This window comes from Marmota monax, unplaced genomic scaffold, assembly GCF_021218885.2.
Source record: "Marmota monax isolate L192 unplaced genomic scaffold, Marmota_monax_Labrador192_F-V1.1 WCK01_AAM20220418_F8-fsc00066, whole genome shotgun sequence".
Taxonomy (NCBI): Eukaryota; Metazoa; Chordata; class Mammalia; order Rodentia; family Sciuridae; genus Marmota; species Marmota monax.
The window spans coordinates 3,925,289-3,950,737 of record NW_026692805.1 but is presented as its reverse complement, the minus strand read 5'-3'; the positions used below and the strand labels follow the sequence as shown (position 1 = coordinate 3,950,737).

The 25,449-nt window shown below is 43.1% G+C and overlaps 1 protein-coding gene across 28 annotated transcripts in view; it reads right to left on the bottom strand.

Annotated features, from left to right (window-relative positions):
* The window catches only part of Svil (supervillin), a 237,171-nt gene continuing 211,722 nt past the window's right edge, over positions 1 to 25,449 (bottom strand). For all 28 annotated transcript variants that reach the window (XM_058580538.1, XM_058580541.1, XM_058580542.1 and 25 more), the window contains 14 exons: positions 24,947 to 25,094; positions 24,674 to 24,819; positions 23,270 to 23,445; positions 20,979 to 21,123; positions 20,314 to 20,590; positions 14,555 to 14,706; positions 11,998 to 12,103; positions 11,069 to 11,276; positions 9,713 to 9,846; positions 6,273 to 6,428; positions 4,567 to 4,710; positions 3,435 to 3,559; positions 1,131 to 1,286; positions 1 to 1,040 (listed from right to left, as the gene is read on the bottom strand). In XM_058580538.1, the coding sequence (XP_058436521.1) occupies positions 954 to 1,040; positions 1,131 to 1,286; positions 3,435 to 3,559; positions 4,567 to 4,710; positions 6,273 to 6,428; positions 9,713 to 9,846; positions 11,069 to 11,276; positions 11,998 to 12,103; positions 14,555 to 14,706; positions 20,314 to 20,590; positions 20,979 to 21,123; positions 23,270 to 23,445; positions 24,674 to 24,819; positions 24,947 to 25,094 (2,160 nt within the window). In that variant the 3' untranslated portion in view covers positions 1 to 953. The remainder of the gene's footprint in view (positions 1,041 to 1,130; positions 1,287 to 3,434; positions 3,560 to 4,566; positions 4,711 to 6,272; positions 6,429 to 9,712; positions 9,847 to 11,068; positions 11,277 to 11,997; positions 12,104 to 14,554; positions 14,707 to 20,313; positions 20,591 to 20,978; positions 21,124 to 23,269; positions 23,446 to 24,673; positions 24,820 to 24,946; positions 25,095 to 25,449) is intronic.

Genomic DNA, 25,449 nt, shown 5'->3' with positions numbered 1-25,449 from the left:
TTTAATGTGAATCAATCAGTTAATTGTTGTGATTATCCTGAAGTCTTTATTTGGGAGTCCTGTCACAAAATGACATGTGTAATGTTTACAATAGTTATTAGAAACTGAGATGTTTTTATTTCTACTATTTGAGAGTAAAACTGTAAATAATGTTCCAAACCATCATCAAAAAAAAAAAAAAATGCAGAGCAAACATTTCTGTATATAAACTGTACATAAAAACAAGGCACTATACATTTTGGGGGATATATTAAGGTAGAAAGGTTGGTTTCACACAGACTCGCCAAAGTCCATGCTCTTAAGTACAAATGCTTTGTTCGTTTTAGCACCGGAAGCAGTACTCAGAACAAGTCAGACTAACGCCGAAGGAAGGCTTCTGATCGCACGTGAGCATACAGATGGGTGGCAGACCTAATTCAACAGAAGCAACTCCATCTACCTTTTAATAATATTTTGACACCAAAAAACAACAACAACAGAAAAGTGAATGAATACATATTGCTTTGTTAAATACATATTGATTTATACGGTGTTTATATAAATATATATATATTTTAGAATCCACAAACTATCAAAATAACACTTTATAAAGAGAACTGCTTCAAAAAAAAAAAAAAAAAAAAAAAACACAAACGAACCAAAAAAAGGCAATGCTTTTGCTGGACCAAGAGGGCAGTGCTGTAGCCGCTGCTGGGGAGTCGCTCGCTGCTTATGACTGATGCTTTTATTGACATCACCCCTGAACTGTGGAAAGGTAGTTTCCAAAGAGTTCTCTTAAACATTTACAAAATGCACAACTCTGGGATGCGCAGAATAGTTAATAAGGTCAGGTTCTGAAAAACTCTTGTTTTAAAAATACCATTCTTTAAAAAAAAAAAAATACCAGTCCAAAAAAATATTCATTTTTTCTGGTCCAGTGGTATTGAAAGTGACCACCACAGTTCCTCTCCCACTCAGAACAGGCCTTTTGCTTTCTTGAGGTTCACCTGCTTCCACGTGGGCAGCGCATTGTATTCGTCTCTTGTCATGTCCAGTGCAAACTAGTGGAAGACAAGAAAAGCCAGCCTGAGTGAAAGGCTGCTCCGAACAGGGCTGCTGCCTCTTTCCCATCCACCTGAAGTAATACTCACCTCAAAGTCTTCATCCGTGAGATAAATCTCAAGCTTTAGAGGATCCACTCCTTCCGGGAGTGGCCTGGCGAGGAGATCAGCCAGTGGATAAATGGTTTTGCAGAGCTTGGCCAAGACCTCTTCCACAAGGATGATCTGATTCGAAACTTCCATGTCCTGAAGAGGAGGGAGCGGAGAGAACTCAGTGTATCCCACATTTGAACACGTTTTATCAAGTGCTTGCAATCACTGTCAGAGAAGAGGGCTGTTGAACGTAGGGGAACAGCCCACGGCCCCAAGGTTCTCCTGACTTCTAGATGATTTTTTGCCCTACATGAAGTTTCAAATAAATCCTGTGTCAGGGCTGCCTCCAAAAAATGTGTTGAGAAGGTTGGCGTGTGACTCAGTGGTAGAGTGCTTGCCTGGCATACACAAGGTTCTAGGTTTGATCACCAGCACCACAAAGAAAATAAATGTTTAGGGACTCTCGCAAGAGTGAATTATGAAATAAGATTATTGAATCTGAAGTCTAAACATCCAGATAATAGAATAAAATTAGCACCCACAGGGCTCTGGATTTATCCCCTCAGCGCGCGCGCGCGCGCGCACACACACACACACACACACACACACACACCAAATGTACCTAGAACATTCTGAGAATAGATCGATTTTCTTTTGTTCTTAAACAAGTGTGTGCATTTAATCTGAACAGTTATTCTGGATAAATTATCTTCTTCCATTAAACTTGGATCCCAGACGGGCTGCCTTCCCTTTGGGCAGGTGGATGGGGGAAATGAATGACTCTGATCTGTTGCCAAATTCAGACCAGTGGTCAAGAGGGGTCTTAGAAATGAGCCTGCCTGTGCCTTTCACTGGCTCTGAGACGTAGGACAAGTGACTTTCTGCTTTCTGCTCCTACACTGGCAAAACAGGGATAAAACATAAGATGAATCTTAATGGACTGTCCTGGTAATTAAATGAGAAAAGTAAATGTAAAGTACTTGGAGCAGTGCCTAGCACAGAGTGAGCACTCAGTGAATCTTAATTACTGGTCCAGTCTGCTGGTGTGGGAAGCCCGGTCCTTCACTGGCTGAGATCCCACAGGCCTGTACCTCATTACATGGCCCATGGCTGACCCCCAAGGACCTGTAGTGAGGACAGAACTCTGATGGCAATTCACATTCTTCAGCTTGGACAGTAGGAGGCAGCTGTGGTACTGGTAATCCTTGCAGCTTTTGGGTTTGGCAAGCCCATATTTACTATTTATGTATTATTGTTTATATTTATTATTTATAACAGGACCATCTTGTTCTTTGTCAGAGATCAGGCTTCAATCAGCCCTTTCCTTGTGTAGATCAAATCCATTTGGTTAAAGAAAGACAGGCTAAAGGGTCCAGGGATGTAGCTAAATGGTAGCGTGCTTGTCTGGCACGTCCAAGGCCCTGGGTTACATCCTTAGCACCAAAAACAAAAAGAGAAGTTGGACAAAGCAGCAACGTTTGCAGTATTACATAGGCCCTCTCTATTGACATGCTGCTGCAGATTCTTTTTTGTTTGTTTAAAACTACTCAACATTTCCTATAAAATACAATCAGGTTCTTTCTCCCAGAAAAGCAGTTTTCTCCTACATAGCAACCAAATCAAAATGGAACGAAACTCTGCCATCAAACCAAAGAAACCCTTGGAATTGGTACAGCTAGCGAATTTAACTCATAAATTAAATTCTACATAGCTTTGCTAAGCTTCTTTCTCTGAGGTTGGAAAATAAAACACTCTGGATAAGAATATCTTTCTGTAGATAAAAGGTGCCATGGATATCTCATGTATACCAGGCAGTCTCATAAAAGACAATAATTTACGAGATACTGAGCAATACCTTCTCATGAAAGTCACGACACATCCATCCCCTGAGTTATGTGAACACACCCATTCTTCACCATTTTATTCTGTGTCTCTTCTACACAAGGCTAACATCTGAAATGTCCTGACTTGGCCCACATCACATGGACCTTGAGAAGCAATAGGTTTGCTAAGCTAACAGAATGAAGAGGTGGCAGCTTTTATTTATAGATAGTCTTCAAACTAATTAAATTCATCTTTGCCTGTAAGTATTTGAAATCTGAGTACTTGTGTGGAAAATAACCAAAAGAGTTCAGTTGATTTCCCAATAGGCTTCTCCATTTCCTAAGCTAATTCTATGTAGACAGGAGAGCATGTTGCAAAAGACAGAATGTGTTCCCACTCTCAAAGTGCAATTGGATGCTTCTTCCCCAGGTGACATCCACCAGTGGTCTAGAAGGCAGGGGCAGGGAGTGTGCTCACCATTTCTGTGATCTCAGCAATGTCCTCCCTGTGCTCCCAGCTGGGAAACATGTTGGTGAACGTCAGGGGTTCCAGACCAGCGTGGATAAGGTAAGACTTGGGGGGCGGTTTCTTGAGATTCTTTCCTGTAGTTACACAGAATGTAAATGTTGGCAGAACCAAGGGCCTTGTCTTCCTCTGTTTTCCTTTGAAATCTCTTCTTCTTTGGCTCAGAACTTCTTTTGCTCAAAATGTGGGTTATGAATAGTTCATAACAACACATAGATGAAGTTTATATAAAATGTTAATTTCATGCCTATGGCTATAGAAGTAACATGAAATCGACCTGACTCTCCCTCCTGAAACCAACAAAAATGCTTCTGAGTCCCTGGAAGGGCTGAAGTCTCTTCCTGATGGGACATTTGCTTCCTCCTTATTCACCTCAGGAGGGTTTCCTCTGACTTCCCAACATAGGACAAAGTTGTAATAGCATTAGGCTGCTAATGACAGCATTTTATACGTCCACTGTGGCTTTGACATTTGGTGCAAAGTTTAAAAAGCTATTTATTATGAAAGAGCTTTTCGAGAATCAATTGTACGTACTTAGTGATATCAAGCTAATTGATAAAACTATAAACATTCAGATAAGAAATTAATTATTGGCATCTTTATGTCATCTAAAAGACCACATATTTCAGGAGGATGAACTATAAGTCTTTCTTTTTGGAGGTGATATTAAAAATAATAACGAATGACAAAAAGGTTGACATCGACTTTTTGGCCAATTTGGGGGAGATTTCTCTTCAAAGGCTGCCTGCAGATAATGGGCAGAGGTCAGCTTGTCTCAGGGCATTATTAATCCCCAGGGCAATAGGGGTTTAGTTATTCTGGAGTGTTCCACAATACACCTTTAGGCTGGATGATGATACAAGTTGGATGATCTCATAATAGGAAAGATAAAATGAATTCTCACTTATGATGGCAGCCAAGAATGTACTGATCATGATATTCATAAGCCTCAAAAAGTGAAAGGGGAAAAGTTGGTTTGCTGCCATCTGCCTGGCTTTATCAAGGCTGGTGGGCAAGTGCAGAAAGGTAAGATGGGCCTGGGCCTCTGGAGGGTCCCCAGCCCATCCCTGCCGACAGCTCTCACCTCTGGAGTACTGGAGGACGGTCTCCATGGCGCTCTTCCGGTCAGAGGCCCAGCGGATGCGGGCAGACCCGGTGATCTTGTTCTCGATGGGCCACCAGCCTTGCCAGAGGTACACCTCATGGTGATTGTCAACAAGGAAAAGTGCTGGGAGTGTGAGAAGAGAACCACATAATCAGAAGCTGCTGCTTGGCACTTCCTCTCCTCTGCCCTAAATGTCAGGGGTGCCTCTCCCAGTCCTGCCCTGTCAGGGGTGACAGCTCCCTGAAGCTCAGAGGCAAAGGCGCACATGGAAGGCCCTGGCACACCTCAGCCCTTTGGTAGTTAACCCAGGAAAGCCTTTTAGGCAGAGAATAGAGGTGTCTTTCTTTCCTTCTCCTCTGAGTCCTCATCCCTCACCCCAGCGCAACCCCAGGCCTGCCCAAGGCCCTTCTGGATATATGTAGGGTCCAGCTAAACCCTCAAGGGTCTGTCAGCCTCCATGTATCTCCAAAGAGCAGAATAAAAGCTGGACAGCACATCTTCCTTGCCCTCTGGCGTTCATGCTCTTGTCTGACTGCTTAGCAATAATTTAAGTCTATGGTCTTCTTAGAGAGGTTTGGGCTTTAAAACTCATAATTGTTCTGGCTCTTCCTTCCCATCTTTCCTCCCACAAGTTTTGGCCTGAATGATATTCTACACGGCAAAAGGGATCTCCGACTTCCTAGCTCATTTCATCCTGAGTTCGTTCCTGACATGCATTTTGGGATTCTGGGGACACAACCTGCTTTAAAATAATAGCCCAGTGGAGGCTGAGAACTCATCCTGAGTCCCGGGATGAAGAGGGTAGGGCGCAGCTCCTTTTAGACACTTGGTAATGTCTCTCACAGCATGACATGTGTGCTGGCCAAACTTTCCATGGTGACTGGGATGACCAGTGTTAAGGTCAGGTGCCTGGCTGCGGCTTCAGGCTCTTGTAACACAAGAAGGGACAAACCATGAGCTCAGGGGCTGCTGGCTTCAGGCTTGATTGACACGAGGGTGGGAGGGTTTTAAAGCTCAGGCTCCTGTGATGGTCCCAACAAGATGGGGAGCCCTGAAATGGTGGGCTGGTGGAAACAGCCCTGACCTTGGGATCAGAAGACCTGGGTAAGTCTGAGCTTTGCTGTGAGTCTTGCCATAGCAGACGCTGTTTTCTGGCTAACTCAGCAGATGCTTGCTTTCCCAGGGTGGCCTTGCAGCTGGGGTGGCCACATGACAAGCTCTGGCCAATGGAATGTGAGCAGAAATCTGATGGGGGATTGGGGAAAGTTTTGGCTTTATCTGTCAAACAGGAGAGAGACATGGCTAACACCGTCCTTCCCTTCTCTTTCTGTTTTGAATGCAAACATGATGGCTGGAGCAAGGGCAGTCCACTCGGGGACCATGGAGCAATAAATCTGAGAGGAAGGCTAGGACAATAGAAGGAACCAAAAAAATGATATCTGCACTCCACTTATTAACTGGTGCCTTTGGGTGATGAAGTAACAGAGCTTTAGTTCTTTAGGCTGTAATATGTGGTTGATCTCATTCTCCTTCCTTTCAGGGTAGGTATGAGGACTAATTAGACAAGAAAGGCAAACATTCTGGCAGTGTACTTGGCAAACAGAAACTGCCTGATAAATACTAACATAAAATACAAAGGCCCTCTGGAAGGTACTCAGCATGAGCTGTGCCTGCACAGGCCTCACCTGGTTGCGGGGCACTGTACAGATCTTCCTGCAGGAAGGGCATGGAGCTGATCAGAGTGGGGGCACTGGCGGGGTACACAAACTCCGTGGCTGAGAAATCTCCAGAGGAGCTGCTGAGGATGAACAGGCGGGGAGCGAAGTTAAAGCTGCCAGGATCTTTGAAAGAAAAAAGAACAGAGCACCATGTGTACACCAAAGTAAATTCCAGATAGATTCAAGAATCAAGGCAAAACATGACACGATTCAAGGAATTAGTGGAAACATAGGTAGGATTCATCGGAGCTTGGAGACAGAGAAGGCCTTTCTTTTCTTTTTTGTGGTGCTAGGGATCACACCCAGGGCCTTGCACATGCTAGGCAAGTACTCAATCATGGAGCTACACCCCCACTCCAGGAAAAACCTGTTTAACTGCAAAAATAGAAGAAGTAATCCAAGGGGAAAATATTTATACCTGAGTTATATAAAAATTTAAAAATTACTGTATAAAATTTTAATAATGACATAGCACATAGCAAAATAGGAAATATTTATAATATAGCAACTAGTTAGTATCCTTAATATATGAAGGTACATAAATAAAGAAAAGGTAAGCCAGGCACAGTGTGGCAGGTGTCTGTAATTCTAGCTACTTGAGAGATGGAGGCAGGAGGATCCCAAGTTCAAGGGCAGCCTCAGAAATCTAGCAAGACCCTCAGCAACTTAGAGTGAGATCCTGTCTCAAATTAAAAAATATAAAGGACTGGGTATATAGCTCAGTGGTAAAGAGCTCCTGGGTTGAATCCCCAGTACCAAATAAAAATTTTAAAAAAGGAAAAGATAAATAGCACAATAAAAAGTACAAGAGGCATAAATAAACATTTGCCAAAGTAGAAATACAAATGGCTAAAAATGTGCATTGGTAAAGGGCACTTTGTTGCAAAGCAGATTCTGGCAATTCAAGGGAGATTTCTGGAAAAGATTACCAGTTACTCAGAACTAAGTGAGCTCCAGTAAGTTGAAGATGCTCATGTAAACTGGGAAAGGTAACGGGAATAAACCTTTTCTTCTTTTAAGTTGTGTGTTGGTATTTTTGTCACAGCAATGGAAAACTGTTACTAAGGAAGCCTTGATTCTGTAGCAGCAAGAAGTGATAACGGGGTATGGTAGGGTGGCCCACACTATTCCCCCTAGGAGAATGAGTGTCCTCCAAGGTGCTGCTTCCCCACCCCACCCATGGGTTATTACAGGTATTCTGACCGTGGAAACAGACAGGGAAGCATCCCCCCACCCCCATAACTGGTGCCCTGATTCCCAGGATTAGAATGCCCAGCAGTAACCCCCTGAGGCTGTTAAGATAACTATGTGGATGCACTACCTGGTTTCCATAGTAACGTCCTTGGATGTGAGAGGCTCTGTGTTTGTATTAAGCTGGACCTTATCTCCGTTAGCTAGCACTCTGGTTAGAGTGTAGTCAGGTGTGATGGGTAATATGTAACCTTTTTTGAGTTAATAAACTCGGCAGGAGGGAGGAGCCGATACTTCATTCTGCACTTCTCTTTCTTTGCTTCTTCACTTCACTCCTCTCTGCTCCACCTCCTTATACTCTCAGTCTGTGTCTGTTCTTTTGTGCGCCTCACAGGCTTTCTCCCCAGGTGGTCCTTTACAGATCATCTACATTTGTCACCTCTCACTAACAATGGGCATTTTTACAGGCTCAAATCATAACTTTCATCATGAAGTTGGACACAAAGAAGATGTTCAATAAGCAACAAAGATGTCATCTTCTTCCTAAGGTGCATTTCCCTTGTCCCCTTAATTCCTGCCACTCATGGACTTTCCTCCTTTAATCATCCATTTCAACATCCATGTCTACATTTCAATCCCTCAGGTGAATTCTTTTGCTCCATCCTGAAATGGTGCCAAGGACAGGTAAAAAACATTCGATCATCTAGTGCCTAAATATCATCCTTTTGATTCTGATATCCCTCCTATTACATGTTGAACATCCCTAATCTGAAATGCTCCAAAATCCAAAACTTTTTGAGTGCTGACATAATGCTACATGCAGAAAATTCACATCTGATCTCATGTGATGAGCTGTAGTAAAAACACAGGCACACCAAAAATATCCTATGAAATTATCTTCAGGCTGTGTGTTTGAAGGACATATGAAACAAAAATGAATTTTGCATTTAAACTTGGGTCCCACTTCCATGATATGTATGGGCAAATATTCAAAATCTCAAAAAAAATCCAAATTCCAAAACACTTCTGGACCCAAGCATTTTGGATAAGGGATGCTCAATTCATATGGTTTTCCCTTCCTTTTATTATTCAATGTTTCCAACTTTACACTGGCTTCTCCTACCTCTGGGGCGGCCACTCTGCCACTCTCTGTTGGGCTGATGTGGCATTGGTCGGGAAAAAAACTTCTGATGAGCAACTTATCATCAATCTAACAAGGAAATGTTGGAAAGAAATGTCCTTAATCCCTGAACTCTGTGCCATCAGCAGTGGTGACTGTCCCTTCTTTGATGACATGTTCTCTTGATGTCTGTGACATTCTTCTGACCTCACTTCTCATGTGTTCCATCTTTGTCTACTGTCCTTTAAATGATGGGTTTTAGCTGATGGGCCTTTAATATAAAAACCTTGACCAACACAGTCCACATTTTTTTACGATGCCCTTTTCTAAGGACTGTGTCCTTTACTTTCTCACAGGCATCTACCAGTGCCTGAAAGGTTAAGAGCTACAGCATGAAGCACAAGGTCCCATAATGCTTCCTTCTCCTGTCTACCCCTTTTGGCAGACCATGGTCATATCCTCTATGACTCTCTCTCAAGTTCACAGGTTGTTGGCAATTTTCACATGACCGCTTATTTATTAAACATCTACTGAGTATGCATTATTCATTAAGTGTCTATTAAATATGATTGACACTGCCCTCCAAACCTTCCCTTCCTCCTGTGACTTCTGTAAATGGCAGAGCCCTGTGGGTGTCTCAGGATTTCTGGTCCCTTGTTCAAATTCAGGATCCTTCCTGATCTGGTTCAGACGCACTCCTTCACAGAACTCTCACCTCTACCCTGCATCCTAGCTGCCGGCCAAACCAAGCAGCATCTTGTTCTACTGGTTTACATCATGTTCTTGCTCATAGGCTTTCCTGGAATTTTCTTTTCTTCTTTACCAACTTCTAAGACACTGTGAAAATCCCATCTCTTTTCCATGGAGCTTTGTGTGATTTTTTCTTGGTAGAAGAAACACTTTTTCTTTTCCACGTTCAGCCTCCTTCACATGTACCTCTTTCATGACACATAACAATTTCCATTTTGTAGGCCCCGGGGGGACATCCCCTAGGCCGGTTCATTGTGTTAGATACAGCCCATTTTTCAGACATGTTTATTGAATAAATTGCTGAGTGAATCTTAACAAGTGATGGAAGTTTGTGGCGGTGCTTTACCTTGAAGCATGCAATCGTAGGCTTTCCGATCTCTTCTTCCTAAAGCGTCCCAGAATCCCAGTGGCTCAGATCCTTCGTCACACTCATGTATTGTCACATTGCTGCTACTGTGCAATCCTGCCTCCAGGGGACATCTGCGCAGAAGAAACGTCAATATTATAAGTCCAGAAAGTGTTGACAGCACAAAATTATTCAAGACTAAATCTACAGATCAGCTCACTATCTTTTACTTTCTAATTAAAAGCAATTTTTTACTAATGAATGAAAAAACATTCTGTGCTTTATGACTATGTTTGTGTTAGAAAAGGAAGGGTCAGCCAGCTCCTGGGGAGGAATGTGTAATTACATATAATATGCAATGAAAATAACATACATTTTTATAAATAACACAACTTTTTTTTTTCACTATTTCTTGTCCTCTTCTGCTAGAACACAAACTTCGAGAGGAGAAAGACAGGTGCCTTGACTGCCAAGTCCCCAGTCCCGAAATCTGTGCTTGTTATCATGTGGGTGCTCAATAAATATTTTTTTGAATGAATAAATAGAGTTCTTCAGTATTTTGTCTTTGTTTTTTCCTTAGTAGTCCAAGTTGAAAACTTGATGAGGCACAAATGTCCCTGGATACCTCACTGAGTATCATTTACCATCCCGCTTCTTGCTCCACGGCCCAGAGTGATGTTCTGAGACTCTGCTTCTCTCTCTCTGCCTGATGGAAGGCCATGCCTTCCTTCCTCCTCTCTGCCCTCTCCATGCAATACTAAGTTTTATAGCAGTCGCTGTTTTGGTGCCCAGAGAATGAGCTAAACCAAACTGCACTTTGATGGCCTAAAAATCTTCCTCTTCACTTGCTTTTTAAATATCAAAGGATTCCAGGCTTCTCATTCACAAGTTGCTGGGTCATTTCCTTTGCTCTTCTCAAGGTTGTATTCCTCCCTCTCTCCCTCCTCCCTCCCTCGTTTTGTGGAGACAGGGTTATGTTTTTTTTGGTTATGTTGCCCAGGCTGGCCTTGAACTACCGACTCTAGTGATCCTCCTGCCTCGGCCTCCCAAGTAGGTTGATGTGACTCCTCCTGGCAGATGCCACCACACCTGGCTCAATGTTACCTTGTATTGAGGTAGGTAAATACTCAGAAAGTGGGGGCAGCTCTCAGACTGGAGTCTTGGTTGTCATGTGTGCCTTACCTACCTACTTGGGATGTCTGAGGTCCTTGATGATGTTCATAACATCCCTTGCTGAAGTTGCTCTAAGGACACTGGGCATCCATGGAGTGTCTTGGGAACCCTCTGCAGCTTAGCCTGCCTGTGTCCCCCAGGAAGCCCCTTTTGTGGAGAGCTCTGCACACACACAACACTCACTGTTCTTTGATTTTATTTGCTGCAGTCCTTCCAACCTCCTTCGTGTGGGCTTGCGCTTTGCACCCGTGCCACAGGTAAATGAGGGCCTTATTTACGTTGAGAACAACCATGGAAGTCCTGGACCTCAGGCTGCTACAGTGACAGGCCACTTCCAGCAAATTCCCTTCCATGGGAACTTCTCCACGCACACAGTACAGTCTCCACTCACCTGTAGGGGGCGTCAGCAACACAGAGTTATGACTGAGCTGGGGACAGGGAAAGCTGCCCTTTCTGTTCCCAGCTGTGCCATCAAAGGCAGCTACTACATCGCAGGGACTTAAGGGACTGGTGAGACTGAGGCCCCTGCAGCCTGAAGTCATGCTGAGCAATGACAGCATGTGGTCTTCCCAGAAAACAAATACTTTTGGAATTAGAAGCAGGCTGCTAAAAGTCCACATTGCAGAAAAACCATTTTTTTAAAAATGTAAAAATAAGCCATAAAGCTATAAAACTAACATTTTCTCTCTCTCTCTCTCTCTCTCTCTCTCTCTCTCTCTCTGTGTGTGTGTGTGTGTGTGTGTCTCTCTCTCTCTCTCTCTTGATATTGACTAACAAAAAGATTCTAATTTTTAATAAAAGATCTACTAATTTTTAAAATTCTCCTAAATCCACCGTAGATAAGAGCCACCATGAGAACTCAGTTTAAGATGAAGTAAACTCCAGTCTCCTGCATACAAAGGTGGAACCCAGAAGAACTTCCATGGGGTGACAGGGGGGGTTTATGAGCTCCCCATAAAGCTGATTTATCAGGCAAACATTAGGAGACTTTAATGGTAAAGCCACAGCTATATGAAGACAGGCTACTAACTTTATTTAGATCCCCTTGCCTATAAAAATACCTTCTGGGAAAAGGAAAAAAAAATCAAATTCCAGTAGTAAAAGTGACTTACTTTGTGCATTTTCTTCTTCCTCTTCCCGTCTCCCTGAGTGCACCACCATCCCCCCCTGGAAACACTGTAGAAAACAGGGGGGCTCCTTTCCCTGCAGAACCTGGACCTTCAAATTCAAACACAAATAAAACAGATGACAGTGATGGGGCTTTCAAAGTCACCAAAACAGTACCTGCCTATGGTGGAAAAATCTGAAAAACAAAGACATATACACAAAAGTCAGTGATACTTCTGTCATCTGAAGATAAGCACTATTAAGATTCCTTTCAAGTGTTTTTCAGTTTTGTATTTTCTCCTAAACAAAGTAGGAGTGATATTTCCTGTTGCCTTATAACCTCATTTTCATCACTAGTTTTCTAACACTGAATATTCTTTTGAAACATGAATTTTGAGACTTTTATCTGTGGTATGGATACAACATTATGTAACACAATTAAACATATTTTTAAGAAAGTACATTTTTCAGCAATGACAATGACTAATCGTGACTTAGTAATTCTGGGAGGAAAATGTATTCTTTGCAAATACATCTGCTACACTTTGGATCTTAACTATTCTCCAAAGGTCCATGTGTCAAGGACTTGGTCCTCAGGCTGGTGCTGTTGGGAGGTGGTGGAACCCTCAAGAGGGGGGCTGGAGTGGGAGGTCTTTAGGCAGTGGGGGTGTGCCCTTGGAGGGGAGAGTGGGACTCCAGACCCTTCTCTTCTTCTCTTTCATTTCCTGGCCTTGAGGTAAGAGGTTTTGCTTCACCAAATACCTGAACCATGATGTGTGGCCTCACCACAGCTAAAAACCAACAGGACCATCTGATTATGAACTAAAATGTTTGAAACCATGAACAAAATAACCCTTTTCTCATCTTAAGTTGATTATATCAGTTGTTTGTTATAGTAGAGAAAGCTGACTCCCACATCATCCCAGCAGCATCTCACAAAGCAATGTGCCTCTCCCACAGCCTCCTGTGCCTGTTCATGCACTGTCTCATCAGGTGTTAGCTGCACCATAAATAAGGTTAAAGTAGAATCCACTCACTCTCACTTTGGCAAGACATTTTCCCTTAAAGAGGAACTATTTTGTCGAGCTGGCATTTGGGGGGCCCAGAAAGGTAGGAACAATTCACCTCATGAGTTGTCAACCTCAGGGCCTGTTTTGTGCAATCAGGTGCTGATTTGGGGCAGCATTTCATCTGTCTAAAATGAATTTCCACTTGTTGGACTGACAAAAAATGAGATGCTCCAACTAAAAAGATTAAGACTGAAAACTTTAAGAATGCTTTTGAAGGCATGATTAAGATATAGTCATGCTTGGCCTTTATTTTAAAAAAAGCAGTTGAAATTACCAACTATTAGGAATAAATTAAAATACAACCATTGCTAATCACTATTTCTAACATGTGATCCATAGTAGAAAATATTCATTATAATTTTTTTTAGGAATATGATTGGTTCCCAAGGCTGTGGAAAGCTGAATGAATGTGGCTGTATTTCTGGAGAAAATTTCTCTGCTCTCTTCACATGAGTGTGTTAATCATACACTCAAGATGGAAAAAATATTTACATAAGGAGTCAAGTTTTCTGAATCCCCCAGAGTCAACTCTTAATTGTCCTTAATACGGGTATTCAAGGATGAGCTGTGTGGCATAGATCATCCAAACATTAAAAAGAAATTCATAAAATCTTGGATTTGGGCTCTAGTACCCAATAGGCATTATGCAGGTTCCGGGGCTAGAAGACCAGGACAGACAGTCTCTTTAATAAATAGATAAAAAATGACTATGTAGTTTCTAGTGTACTGAAAACAAACCAAATGGGGAGATTTGGACAAAATAAGGGTGATGTGAGCCAATACCTGCATCACGGGAGGTGTACAGTTATGCACATCTGTACATGGGAACATGGTCCAGAGGGGGAAAGAGCACCCAGGGCCTGAGGTGAGCAGGAAGAGGGCTCCTGGGTCAGTAAGCAGGCCTGGGTGGGGGGAGTGGGAGGAAGAGGAGTGGGGGGAGATGGGTGGGGACACCCACAAAGGTACTGGAAACCACTGGGAGTTCACTGGGACTATCGTTTGTGTGGTAGAGATGTGCTCTGATGTGTTCTAGAAAAATCACTTGGGGGATTTTCCCCATGGGAATACCCCATGCTCTACAGAAGTCTCTGACCTTTCCTTCAGGTGGATGGTGTGAAAATGGAATAGTTGAATTTTTAAGGCTCTTGAGCCAACACTGCTCTGCAGGATGGCGGTTCTTCAGGAAATCTTTTCCTATTTTAGAAGAGGATAATGGCAACCATTGTATTTGTAACACCGGTGGAAACCTTTCAGAAACACTCACTGGCCATGCACACTTGCTTCGTGGCTCTCCTATTCGCAGACAGTGTTTTCTTCCCTTCTGCTCATATTACAATGCGTGGGAAGATGAAATGTGAGGCAGAGTCTAAAATCTACAGAACAGGACCTGGATTAAAAGTGCCCTGCATGATGCTGTCTTTGTTCATTAGAATCAGGTCCTCAGGAGAAAGTATCATCTGGAGTCCCCAAGTAGCAGCTCCTTGGGACTTACCTGGGCCCCCCTTTCCTCGTCCAGCTCCACAGTCATCAGAGCTGAGGTTCCCTTCTCACTCACAGTTGAATGCCGGCCTTGCCAGAAGAAATACACACATTTCTCTTTGCCAGTCACTCTTGCCGAGTGCTCTCCCTTTTGTCGACTTCCCACTGCGAACACACAGAATGGCAGAGGGCAAGGTGAGCCGCTGAGTCACAAAGAGAGAACACCTGGCTTAATCCTCCAGGGTCTGCAAGGAGGTAAGGTAAAGAAAGCCTGAGGCCCCTGGGCTGAGGAGAAGCCACTCACAACTGGAGTCATGTCAATCATACTGCAGGAGAGGGAGGCCACCTTCCTCCCAGCTCGTGAACCAGAGCCTCCAAGTATGAGAATGATGCTCCAAAGGGCCCTCTTGATACCCAAAGGAAAACATGTGTCATCCTAGAGGGAGGTGGCAGATCCCTCCAAGTGTGTGGCAGAGAGAAGTAGTGACTGGCGGAGCGGGACCATCGGCTCACACAGACACACACGTGTTTTCCAAATTCCGCCACTCTTTGGCAAGAATCAGCTGGTGGAGATATGGAAAACAACAGCTGGACCAGCTATCAAGGAAAGAAAAAAAGTTAGACTGTTAAAACTATTCTAGTTTTTAAATTTTTTTTAAAGATGACTCTGTCAGAAATGGAAGAGATGCATTGCTGATCTATGACTCTCACAAAATGATCAAGGATTTCCTGTCTGTCACCAGGGCTTGGCCAGGATGCAGGCTCACTGACTGTCCTGCCTCCCTGGCACCTCGTAGGCACTCAGTGAGAATCTGAAGCAGAGGAGACAGATGTAGCTCCCTGCCCTCAAGAGCAGTCAGAGTCAGCTGGTTGAATGTCATTTTAAAATAGCATTTCAAACCACAAATCTCAACTGTTAGGAAGAGATCTCACTCCAGATTCTATTTACTTAGCACCTACTGGGTCCCAGGAACTCTTTAAGATACTGAGGCTATAATGATGAGCTAAACATTTCCCTGTGTTCATTCTAACAAGCAAGTGAATGAGCAAAACAACTTTAGACAGTGAGAAATAGTATGAGAAAAATAGGGGGATGCTACACCCAGCAGGGTGGGAGACAGTAGGATTGCCTGTTGGGGGAAGGTGGATAAGCAGAGGCTAGAGGGACAGTGATCTGGATGCAGATTTTTTTGTTTTTGGTACTAGGATTAAACTCAGGACACTCAACTACTGAGCCACACCACTATCCCTATTTTGTATTTTATTTAGAAACAGGGTCTCACTGAGTTGCTTAATGCCTCACTTTTGCTGAGGCTGGCTTTGAACTCCCCATCCATCTTTCTCAGCCTCTTGTGCCACTGGGATTACAGGTGTGCATCACCACGCCCAGCTTGGATGCAAAGTTTTCTAGGCAGAGTGAAGTCAGGAGACCTAGTTATTGACACACATGCCTGGGTGGCTCCCAGTAATTGGGGGTTGCTATCCATATGGAATATTCCCCAAAGGCACACAGGCTTGCTCCCGAGCCTAGTGCTGGAGGTGGTGGAGACTTTAAGAAAAGTAGGGCCTAGAGAGAGGTCTTCCAGTTACTGGTGGCATGATTTTAAAGGGGACAGTGGGACCCCACACCTTCCTTCTTCTCTCTTCCCTTCTCTCTCTCTGTTTCTCTCTTTCCGTGTCCCAGCTAAGAGATGAGCAGCTTTGGTCTACCATGCTCTCTCTGCCATGATGTGCTGTCTGTCACAGGTCCCAAAGCAATAGGGCCAATGAATCATGGACTGGAACTTCCAAAACTGTTAATAAAAAACCCTGCCTCTTTATCATTGATTTATCTCAGATATTTTGTTACAGTAACAGACAACTGTCTAACAATAGAAGAACATAGTTCCTGGTAATACACATTAAAAATTAGCAATAACAGTTGGGTGCAGTGGAGCACACCTGTAATCCCAGCAGCTTGGGAAGCTGAGGCAGGAGGATCACGAGTTCAAAGCCAGCCTCAGCAACAGTGAGGTACTGAGCAACTCAGTGAGACTCTGTCTCTAAATAAAATACAAAATAGGGTTGGGGATGTGGCTCAGTGGTTGAGTGCCCCTGAGTTCAATTCCTAGTACAAAAAAAAAAAAAATAGCAATAATGATGGGATTCTTTAGTTCTATATTTACCTCAATTTTTCTAAGTTCCATTCCCATCAACATAAAATCAGAATTGTTTTTGATTTTAGCAATTTTTAAGTTTTTAGAGGTCAAGGACTAAATTTATCTGATTTTTGGCTCTTTGTTTAGCAAAGTCCTCTATGCAGGTTTCATATATGATTGTAATAATTTCTTAAAGTATTTTGACTAAACACAGCCTTTGGCACCATCGCCTTTGGATCCCAACTGATCAAGTTTGTGTAGTTTTAAGTGGGCAATGTGAATTAGGAATCATCAATGAATAGCTTATAAATACCCACAATTAATCTGGAAGCCATGCAGTTGGAATTTCTGCTCATTTAGATAGCAACAAAACTTTGCCTTTCATTAGTAATCTCATTTTTCAAAGTAATGAAAAGTCATTGTGTCAACTGGAAAGAGATGCTTAAACAGACCATAATGGTTTATATATACCTTGGACTCTGTTAGTACTCATTGTGTAAATATACATTCACACTGAAATAACCTAGTATTCTAAAACAGACACAGGTGCATATGCCTAAAACAGAACTGGATTTCCTTAAAGATATTTGATAAAACCGACATTGCACTGATTTTCCTCAATATACCCAAATTTAGTTCTATACAAATAAATTTGTAATATATTTTACAGGTTAGTAATGTAAAGGTTAAGTTTCTATTATTAAGAGCCTCTGGATTATAATCTTAACAGCTTGATCAGATGCCTCATTTAGTGTTGAAGCTTGGCATGTGCATGTTATCCCAGCAGCTTGGGAGGCTGAGGCAGGAGGATCACAAATTCAAATACAGCCTCAGCAACTTAGCAAGGCCCTAAGCAACGTAGCGAGGCCCTAAGCAACTTAGTGAGACCCTGTCTCAAAATAAACAATAAAAGGGGTAAGGGTGTGGCTCAGTGGTTAGGCACTCCTGGGTTTAATCTCTGTACCCCCGCCCCCCAAAGAGTGTTGCTATATTACATCATCAAAGCACTTTCAAGAACAATTTTGTGGCTAGCAACTGTGTTTGGGAATCGCAGAAAACTGAGGTGTGAAGAACTAACTGCTCTGATCAAGTAGTCTTGCACCAGAATCCCATTTATTAACCACTTACGAACAGAAACTCATCTATATCACTCTCTAGAGCAGCCCGATCCTGTGTTTCTGGGCTCCTCGAGCAGTCTCCTGATCCTGCAGGGACATGAGCCATTCCCTATAGCCTACTCTGCAGGTGTTCACTTGGGGCCATGCACACTGGCCAACATCCTTCAAGGGGATGACTGTGCTGCCTTTATAGCTTTCTGCTCATCCTGTCCTGGAAGAACACCCAAACCCAAGTTCAGCCTAGTTTGCAGGTGCAGCAGCCCTGGTGGGGTATGAATGATGGGCGTGCTGGAATAGCAGTCACCTGCGGCCAGTGCCTCTGTGATGGCTACAGAGCCACTGTCAATACCTTTGGACTGTGCTTCTCTGCTCCCAGAGGGTTGCTCGGGAGTCTGGATGCTCCTTGCTCTAACTTAATTCTCTGTAGCTGGAGGTTTTCAAAGTTGCAGCTGTGCTCATAAAGATGCTAGGGAGCTGGCTGTGAGACACACATTAGGTTTACTGAGAAGAAATACAGAAAGAGATGGCCTGGGTCAAGTCAAATTATTATTTCCTAAGGGCCTCCAAGAAAATCATCTGTGAAGGTCTTGGAAAGCTTAGGTTGATTTTCTTTTTAATTAATTCACTTCAGTATAGCTTTCGCATTAATTTCTAGTACTTCTTGCTCATAACTAACAGCTAAGGTTCTAAACATCAGATTGTGTTTTCCCTTTGTTGCATATAATCAAACTTGCAGTTTCCTTCCTGCATTTTGGTACCTACAGGTGCCTTTAAAGTTTGTTTCTTAAAGGCTCCAGTCCCACAGTTCTACAGGTTAGCAGACCTCACCCCTCTAGCACACACTAAAGTCCCTGCTATTGTCTTCATTGCCATCAGCAGCACAGATTAGTATTTCAATCTGCCACCTACACATTACATTGAGGAGCTTAGGTCCACTTTAGTGACTCCTTGGGAACTGCTTTTTTTTTTTTGGGTAGCTGCATATTATTTTGTGTTTAAATGGAACTAAGTGATGCGTGTTCTCTGTACCTACAGTATGAACATGTGTCAGGCACGGTGCTAAACATCACAGATATCAGACTATAATGTTCTGTGAGTTAAGTTCCATATTTCCGAATCCCAGGTGAGAAAATCAAGGCTCAGACAGGTTCCATCATTTTCCCTATCATGCACAGCTGGGAAGCAAGGGCTGGAGCTTCTGGTTCTCGGGCCACATGATTCTGGTGCCTGTAGACTCTCCTCCAATGAAGCAGCCTTCTTGGGAAAGAGGAACAGTTCAGACAGCTCTAAGGAATGAGTTAGACGAGGAGCACCTCTCCCATTGGGATTCTTGCTCAACACCCCACTACTGCCTGGAAGGAAAGCCAGAGCTGCCTGGAGAGGGCTGTTTAGAAAGCCCCAGAAGTCTAAGAAAAGGAGTAACTGTCAAGTAGCGTTTGATGTTTGGTTCTGTTTGAATGTCAAGGACTAAACATAAAACACAATTGGGTGTTGAGTCAGCTCTGCTGCTAGGTCAACCCCGGCCTTCTCAGGGTCTGGTGACTAGGTCCGTTGGTTCTTCCTTATGCCAAACTCCTGTCTCCTCATATCTGACCAAGGCCCAGACTCTGACTCCCTCCTGCAGGGAGAGTGGGGACACACCCCACTTGGCTTTGAAAAAAGCCCAGCCTGGACTTCAGTGTCCAGCTCTGCTCTCTACTGGTGGTGCTGTCCTGTTCCTCATCTGAGAAATCAGCTGTGAGGTCAGGGTAGGCCCCAGCATCATGCCTAGGGCATGGGGGGAGCTCTAGGCCCACAGCCTGCTCTGCCCTGCCTACTGCTCACTGCCACCTGCCAGTGATGCCCACTGTGGGCTGCCCAGGTCTTGGTTTGCTGTTTTTTTTCTATCTGCTGACAGATCAATGGCCAAGCAGTCAGCTCTCAGCTCTCCTCATACACCCCACAGACACAGGACACGGGACCTCCCACTCCCACCCAGGCCATGCCCTCTGAGCAAAGCATCCAACTGAATGTATTGCTACAGGGACCATGAAGATCTCTGACTGCCTTTATAGCAGATCCCTATGGCACTCTTAGGGCTCCAAGCAGATCCCTATGGCACTCTTAGTGTTCCAAGCCTCAGAGGAAAAGAAACTTGTCATTTTTTTTGGTGGTGCTGGGGATGGGAACCCAGAGCCTCATGCCAGGTATAACCTCAGTGCTCCCCACACTCTAAAAAATAAATCTTGTATGTGTGTATTCACTAGCAATGGCACATCACCATTTGGTTCCGATTTACATCACCCAGATGTGATCTATTTAATGTACTTAAGCAGCACACAGCCACGTGGTAAAGGAAGCAAGTCATGACTTTCCTAGAAGACCCTGGGGGTGGGGGCAGGAAGTCCTTAAAGCCTATCAGTGGATCCCTGTGTGCACTGAAGCAGCTGAGGACACCCAGGTGCGTGCAGGGCGCCCCACTCCACACAGTGCGACTCCTGCCTCTCTTTGTGAAGGGAACGGAGGCGCTCACTAACCTGTGGTGCTCACCATGTACTTCCACTTGACCACATAGGCGTCACCTTCATGGAACTGCCCGATGCTCTGCCGGGGGAGCCTGCTGTAGTCGAATTCTAGGATATGCCAGACATCCACGGAGATGCTGGCAATCTCAAAGTGCCTTCTGTCGTCCCCTTCCACCAGGCCGTAGCCACGGCCAATGTTCACCCCGTCCAGGATGGTGCCGGCTGTCATCTGGGGCACTGCCACCATCCGCGTGACATCATATGGCCTGATGTCAGTCCTAGGGTCTTCCTACATGGGGGTATAAAAATGTTTGTCCAGTTACTTGTGATCCTATAGTCATACTCAATGATGTTGCAACTCTATTTTTTTTTTTTAACAGTGCTGGGATGGAACCCAAGACCTTGCAAATGCTAGGCAAGAGTTCGACCACTGGGGTAGGTCCCTGGCCCTACTTCAACTGCTAATGGGACCATGTGAAAGTGCAGCTTTCCCATGATTTTCAGGAATTTTGGCTGCATTTAGGGGAAGGATTCTGGGAGACCTGAACCCATCACAACAGACTTTAACTAGAAATCATTTTGATGTTCTCTTAGTGGCCCCTGCAAAGTCTTTTGGTGTCAAGGCCACTTGTGTGAGGACCCTAGTTAAGCCCTTTGAGGACTGATCCCTGGAATACCTTCTGCTGGACAAGATCCCCAGCGCACTTCTCAGTAGGTCTCTTCAGTTCAGTCCAATCGAGAAATTTCTCTTTGAACAAAATAGTTTCATTGTGTTCAGTAAGTCTCCCAAATATTGCCCAATCAGGCCGCCCCTGTCCTTTCCTGCAGGGTGGAGTGGACAAGAAAAGAACTCGGATTCAGCGATGCTAAACAAAGGAAAGCAAACATGGCTACTGAAAACCAAAATCAAAATACATGAGTGGTAGATAGAAGGAATGATTCATTTTTAATCATTTTACCAAATAGGTGATCTGGTATTATTTTAGCCTGGTGCCTAGCAAGGCTTTGTGTCTGGAGCTGAACATCAGTGGCAGACAGGAAAGACACAAGGACAGGAAAGAGCACAGCTCACCCAGGAGGATTTGTGTACTTTCGGGATTTTAGGATTTGACACTGTACCAGAGAACACAGGTAAATTAGAAAAAGGCAGAGCTTGGAGCAAATAGATGCTTTATAGGGTACAGCAGAGAGAAGAATGGGTAGGTATTTCTTCTCCCTCCAAACCAACCTTTGACTGTGAATTGAGACCAAGATGCTGTTATCCCATCAAACCAATCAGCTGTATTTTCTGTGTCCTACTGTGCACTGTTTCCAACATTTCCCATTTTGTCCCTTAATTTTTTCACTGGTACGTTGTAATTATACATAATAGTGGGATTCACTGTGGCACATTCATACATGCACATAATGTAATTTGGTCAATTTCATTCCCCAATAACTCCCCTCTCTCCCCGCCCGCCACTTCCCTTCCTTTAATCTATTAGCCTCCCTTCCATTTTCAAGAGACTTTTTTGTTGTGTGTGTGTGTGTGTGTTTTTTTTTTTTTCTTTCTCTCTTTTTTCTCTCTAGCTACCACATATGAGAGAAATCATGACCCTTGACTTTCTGAGTCTGGCTGATTTCACTTAACAGCTCTGGGCAAACGTGAGAGCAGGGGCTAGTGGGTTTCTCTACCTCCTTCCTGACTTGCATGTTTGCCCAGGGCTGAGACATCACACTTGGAGGGTTTTAGCCTCCTTGTTTGTACAGCAGGGCTGGGTTTGCAATCTTGTCTGTACCTCAAAATCCCTGGGAAGCTTTTAAGCCATACTGACACAGAAGCCCCATCCCTCAGGAGCTAAAGACTCCTCTCAGGGACTGGGCCTGGCATGTGCTTTTTTAAAAAGTTCTTTCAGTGATTCTGTTGCAGAGATGCTGGAAACCAGTGAATGAGATGCTGAGTAATTCATGTTCATATTTGTGAACATGGCACTTTTAAATATAAATTGACCATCATGTAGATTCTATGCTTCATAATTATTTTTTCTTTAAGATAGAATAAAATTAGATAAAATAATATAGGCTTCATCTGAGTTCTTAACACTGGTTGTTGTAGTACTAATATTAAATGGCCATTTGCTAAAGAATGACTTAAAAAATTTTTACTACATTCATATAATTTAAAAGTGTTTAATTATAGAAAGAAACTGATAATAAATCAATAATTTTAAAGCATGAAACAAGGTAAGAAGGTTGAAATTTATATATTATTCTATGTTGTTTGGTGGCATATTCATTTCTAATTTATTACTATGTAGCACAAATATTTTAAATCATTTTCTAGGGGTCTGGTAGTTTAAAAAACCAATCTTGTGCATGTAAGAATTCTTATTTTTCATGATGTTATTTCTTAGAGTTTGCGCATACTCTGAATTTACCAAAACAACTTTCAAAGGTCTAACGCTCTACAGGGAATATTAAAATTACAATTATTATTTCAATACCATATTCTTGTCCTTCTCTTCACCCCAAAAGGCAAAAGGCACAAACATACTGCAAAATGACAAATAACTCTTGGGACTCAAACACTATGCTCAGAAGATAGGAATCAGAAGGAACAAGTAGCTTTGCACCTTCAGATCTATGGCAGAATTGCAGATTCTGGGAAGCTTTTCAGATTAGCAGGAAATTTGTTTAAACAATTGCTACTCGTCTGCTGTAACAGTACCTGGAATGCTACAGGGGAAAACTATTTGTCTACTTCAAAAACTTAAATGCAATACAAACAACTTCCTTAAAATCTATATTTCTCTATTAGTTAGGTAAAAGCTAAATAAATGTTTGTTTTGTGAATATTCACAGTCCAGGGCATGCAATCACTCATGAGAACTGAAACCTTTATGAAAAGAATGACAGCTAGGTGACCGTGAACTGAGCCTGCACAGGGATTCTGCTCACTCTACACGCTGCACGTGGACCGCGGGAATACCTGGGAATAAGTGGATTGCATTCTCCAGGATCCAGTGGATTGATGTCACAATTCTCATAGTCGAAGGTTCCATTCCACAAGTGCTTTGCCAGCTGAAATGCTATTTTGCGCTGTGCTAAGGTGACTTCTTTCCCATGCCACACGTAAACTTCACTACCAAAGTCAAACACCAGGACCTGCGGAAATGGCACAAAAGGACTTGTTCACTTCAAGGATATGCTCCAGCTGAGTCAGGTCTCCGAAGACAGTGAGTCAAACGGGTGATGATAAAGCCTAACGGGCAACCCATATAACTCAAGGTCAAAAGATCTGACCAGCTGGCACTGCCCTGCCAAGCCAGCCTCTGGCCCTGGGGTTGGCAGGGCGGTGGCGGGGGTATAATTTCCTCCTGTTGTTCTAAATGCCCAAGTTAATGACTCCTCCTCTGAACTCTCAAACCACTTAAGATGTCCGATTCATAAAGGAGTTATTTGAGTATGCTCTTTTATCTTCTTTCCTTTCTCCCCCTCCCTTTGTTTCTCCCTCCCTCCCTTGTTCACTCATTTGCTTCATTCAGGCCAGATACTGATGACCCAATGAAGTCTTCTCTCTCACCTACAATCCAACATCCTTAAGGGCAGAGATCATGTCATATTTACGGTAGGGGCTTCCTCTGAGTGTTTGCTGAACGAATACACAAATGTTATGCCATTTCTCCTTTCCATGCCTGTAACTGTGTACAACTGTTTCTTCTGAGAAGATTCTCCCTTCATTTCCAGTCATCCAAACTCTACTTTAAACTCTAAACTAGGATCAGATTCTTTAAAATGTTATTCCTCATTTTTTATTTTTCCGTGACTTGTTTTACTCCCACTTTCATGCCCATACATATCATCTACTCAACTCAGCTTTGGATTCTAATCTTTCTAATGTGCTGCTGAAACCCAATGAAATTAAAGGTCCTTTTGTATCTTCTGCTTTTTTCTCAATACCTAGAATATTTATTGGTTTTAGAAATGTATGTAATGAATAATACTTACTGGTGTGAGTGGGGAAAAATCACATTACCTCGCAGATCCACAAATTAAATATATATCAATATATTATTCCTGGAACTTAAGGACTAAAAAATGTTTTATTTAATCTTTATACAAAATTCAAGAGACAGGGCTAAGCAATGCTTCCATTTGCCTAAAATATAAAAGCCTTCAATGATCCATGCCATTTTGGCACAATATTCTGAATTCTGTATTAGTATTGCAGATGGCAGTAATGGTTTAAAATTCCAAATAAATATCCTCTAAAGAGCTGCTGTGTTTGACAACCGGCACTAACTCCAGCTAACCTTTCCTGGGCACTTCCTGACTCTATTGTGGGGCAGCCCTGTGGAGAGTGCCCTAGGTGTGCTCTTATTGAAGACTGTACCTCTTTTTGTTGAAGAAGGGAGCACTTTGGGATCTTCCCCCAGTAGTTATCATCAGGAACAAGTTTGTCATCCATCAAACGGTAAATACAGTTTGTTTCTATAATGGCTGTCTCATACAGCTCATCTTCTTTAGGGTCTCCGGCACCTTTGGGGTGGGAACAATAGGAGAGCACCATATTTTACATTGAAAAGTTGCTGCTTTAGAAGAATAAACTCAGGAGAAAAAAGGAAATTCAAGTTTTATCAATTTCTGAAATACAGTCCGTTCTTACACTGGTAACTGGTTTGGCCACCTAGGAGCTTCCAGAAGTCTTTGGCTGCGTGAGTGTGTGTATTAATTCCTTCTTCTAAGGTTTGGATGTATGTAGCTCTACAACCAAGTTCCCTCTTTGTCTGAATTAAAGTTGCGAGTTCTGAAGCCTAAACAAAAAGAGAAACATAATTACCTGGCTAGAAAAATCTGTGGCTGGATGGAGAGGCACACAGCAGGAGTTCTCAATCTTTAATATTCAACAGGATGCTTTTGAAAACTACCTTTTCCTTGGGCTTTATTGTTTTTGAGATTCTCATTCAAAAGGCCTGTGGCAGAACTTCCTAAGGGTCTGGGATAAAGGGCTTTAAATTGGTACTAGTTCCTTTTAAACACAGGAATAGGAATAAATCCATAATAAATAAATAAAACTGGAGGCAGAGGCCACAGTCCTTCTGGAAAATCCTACTTCAGCCCTCACAAAAGCTCCTTTGAGAGACACTCAAGAGGACATACTACCTGTCC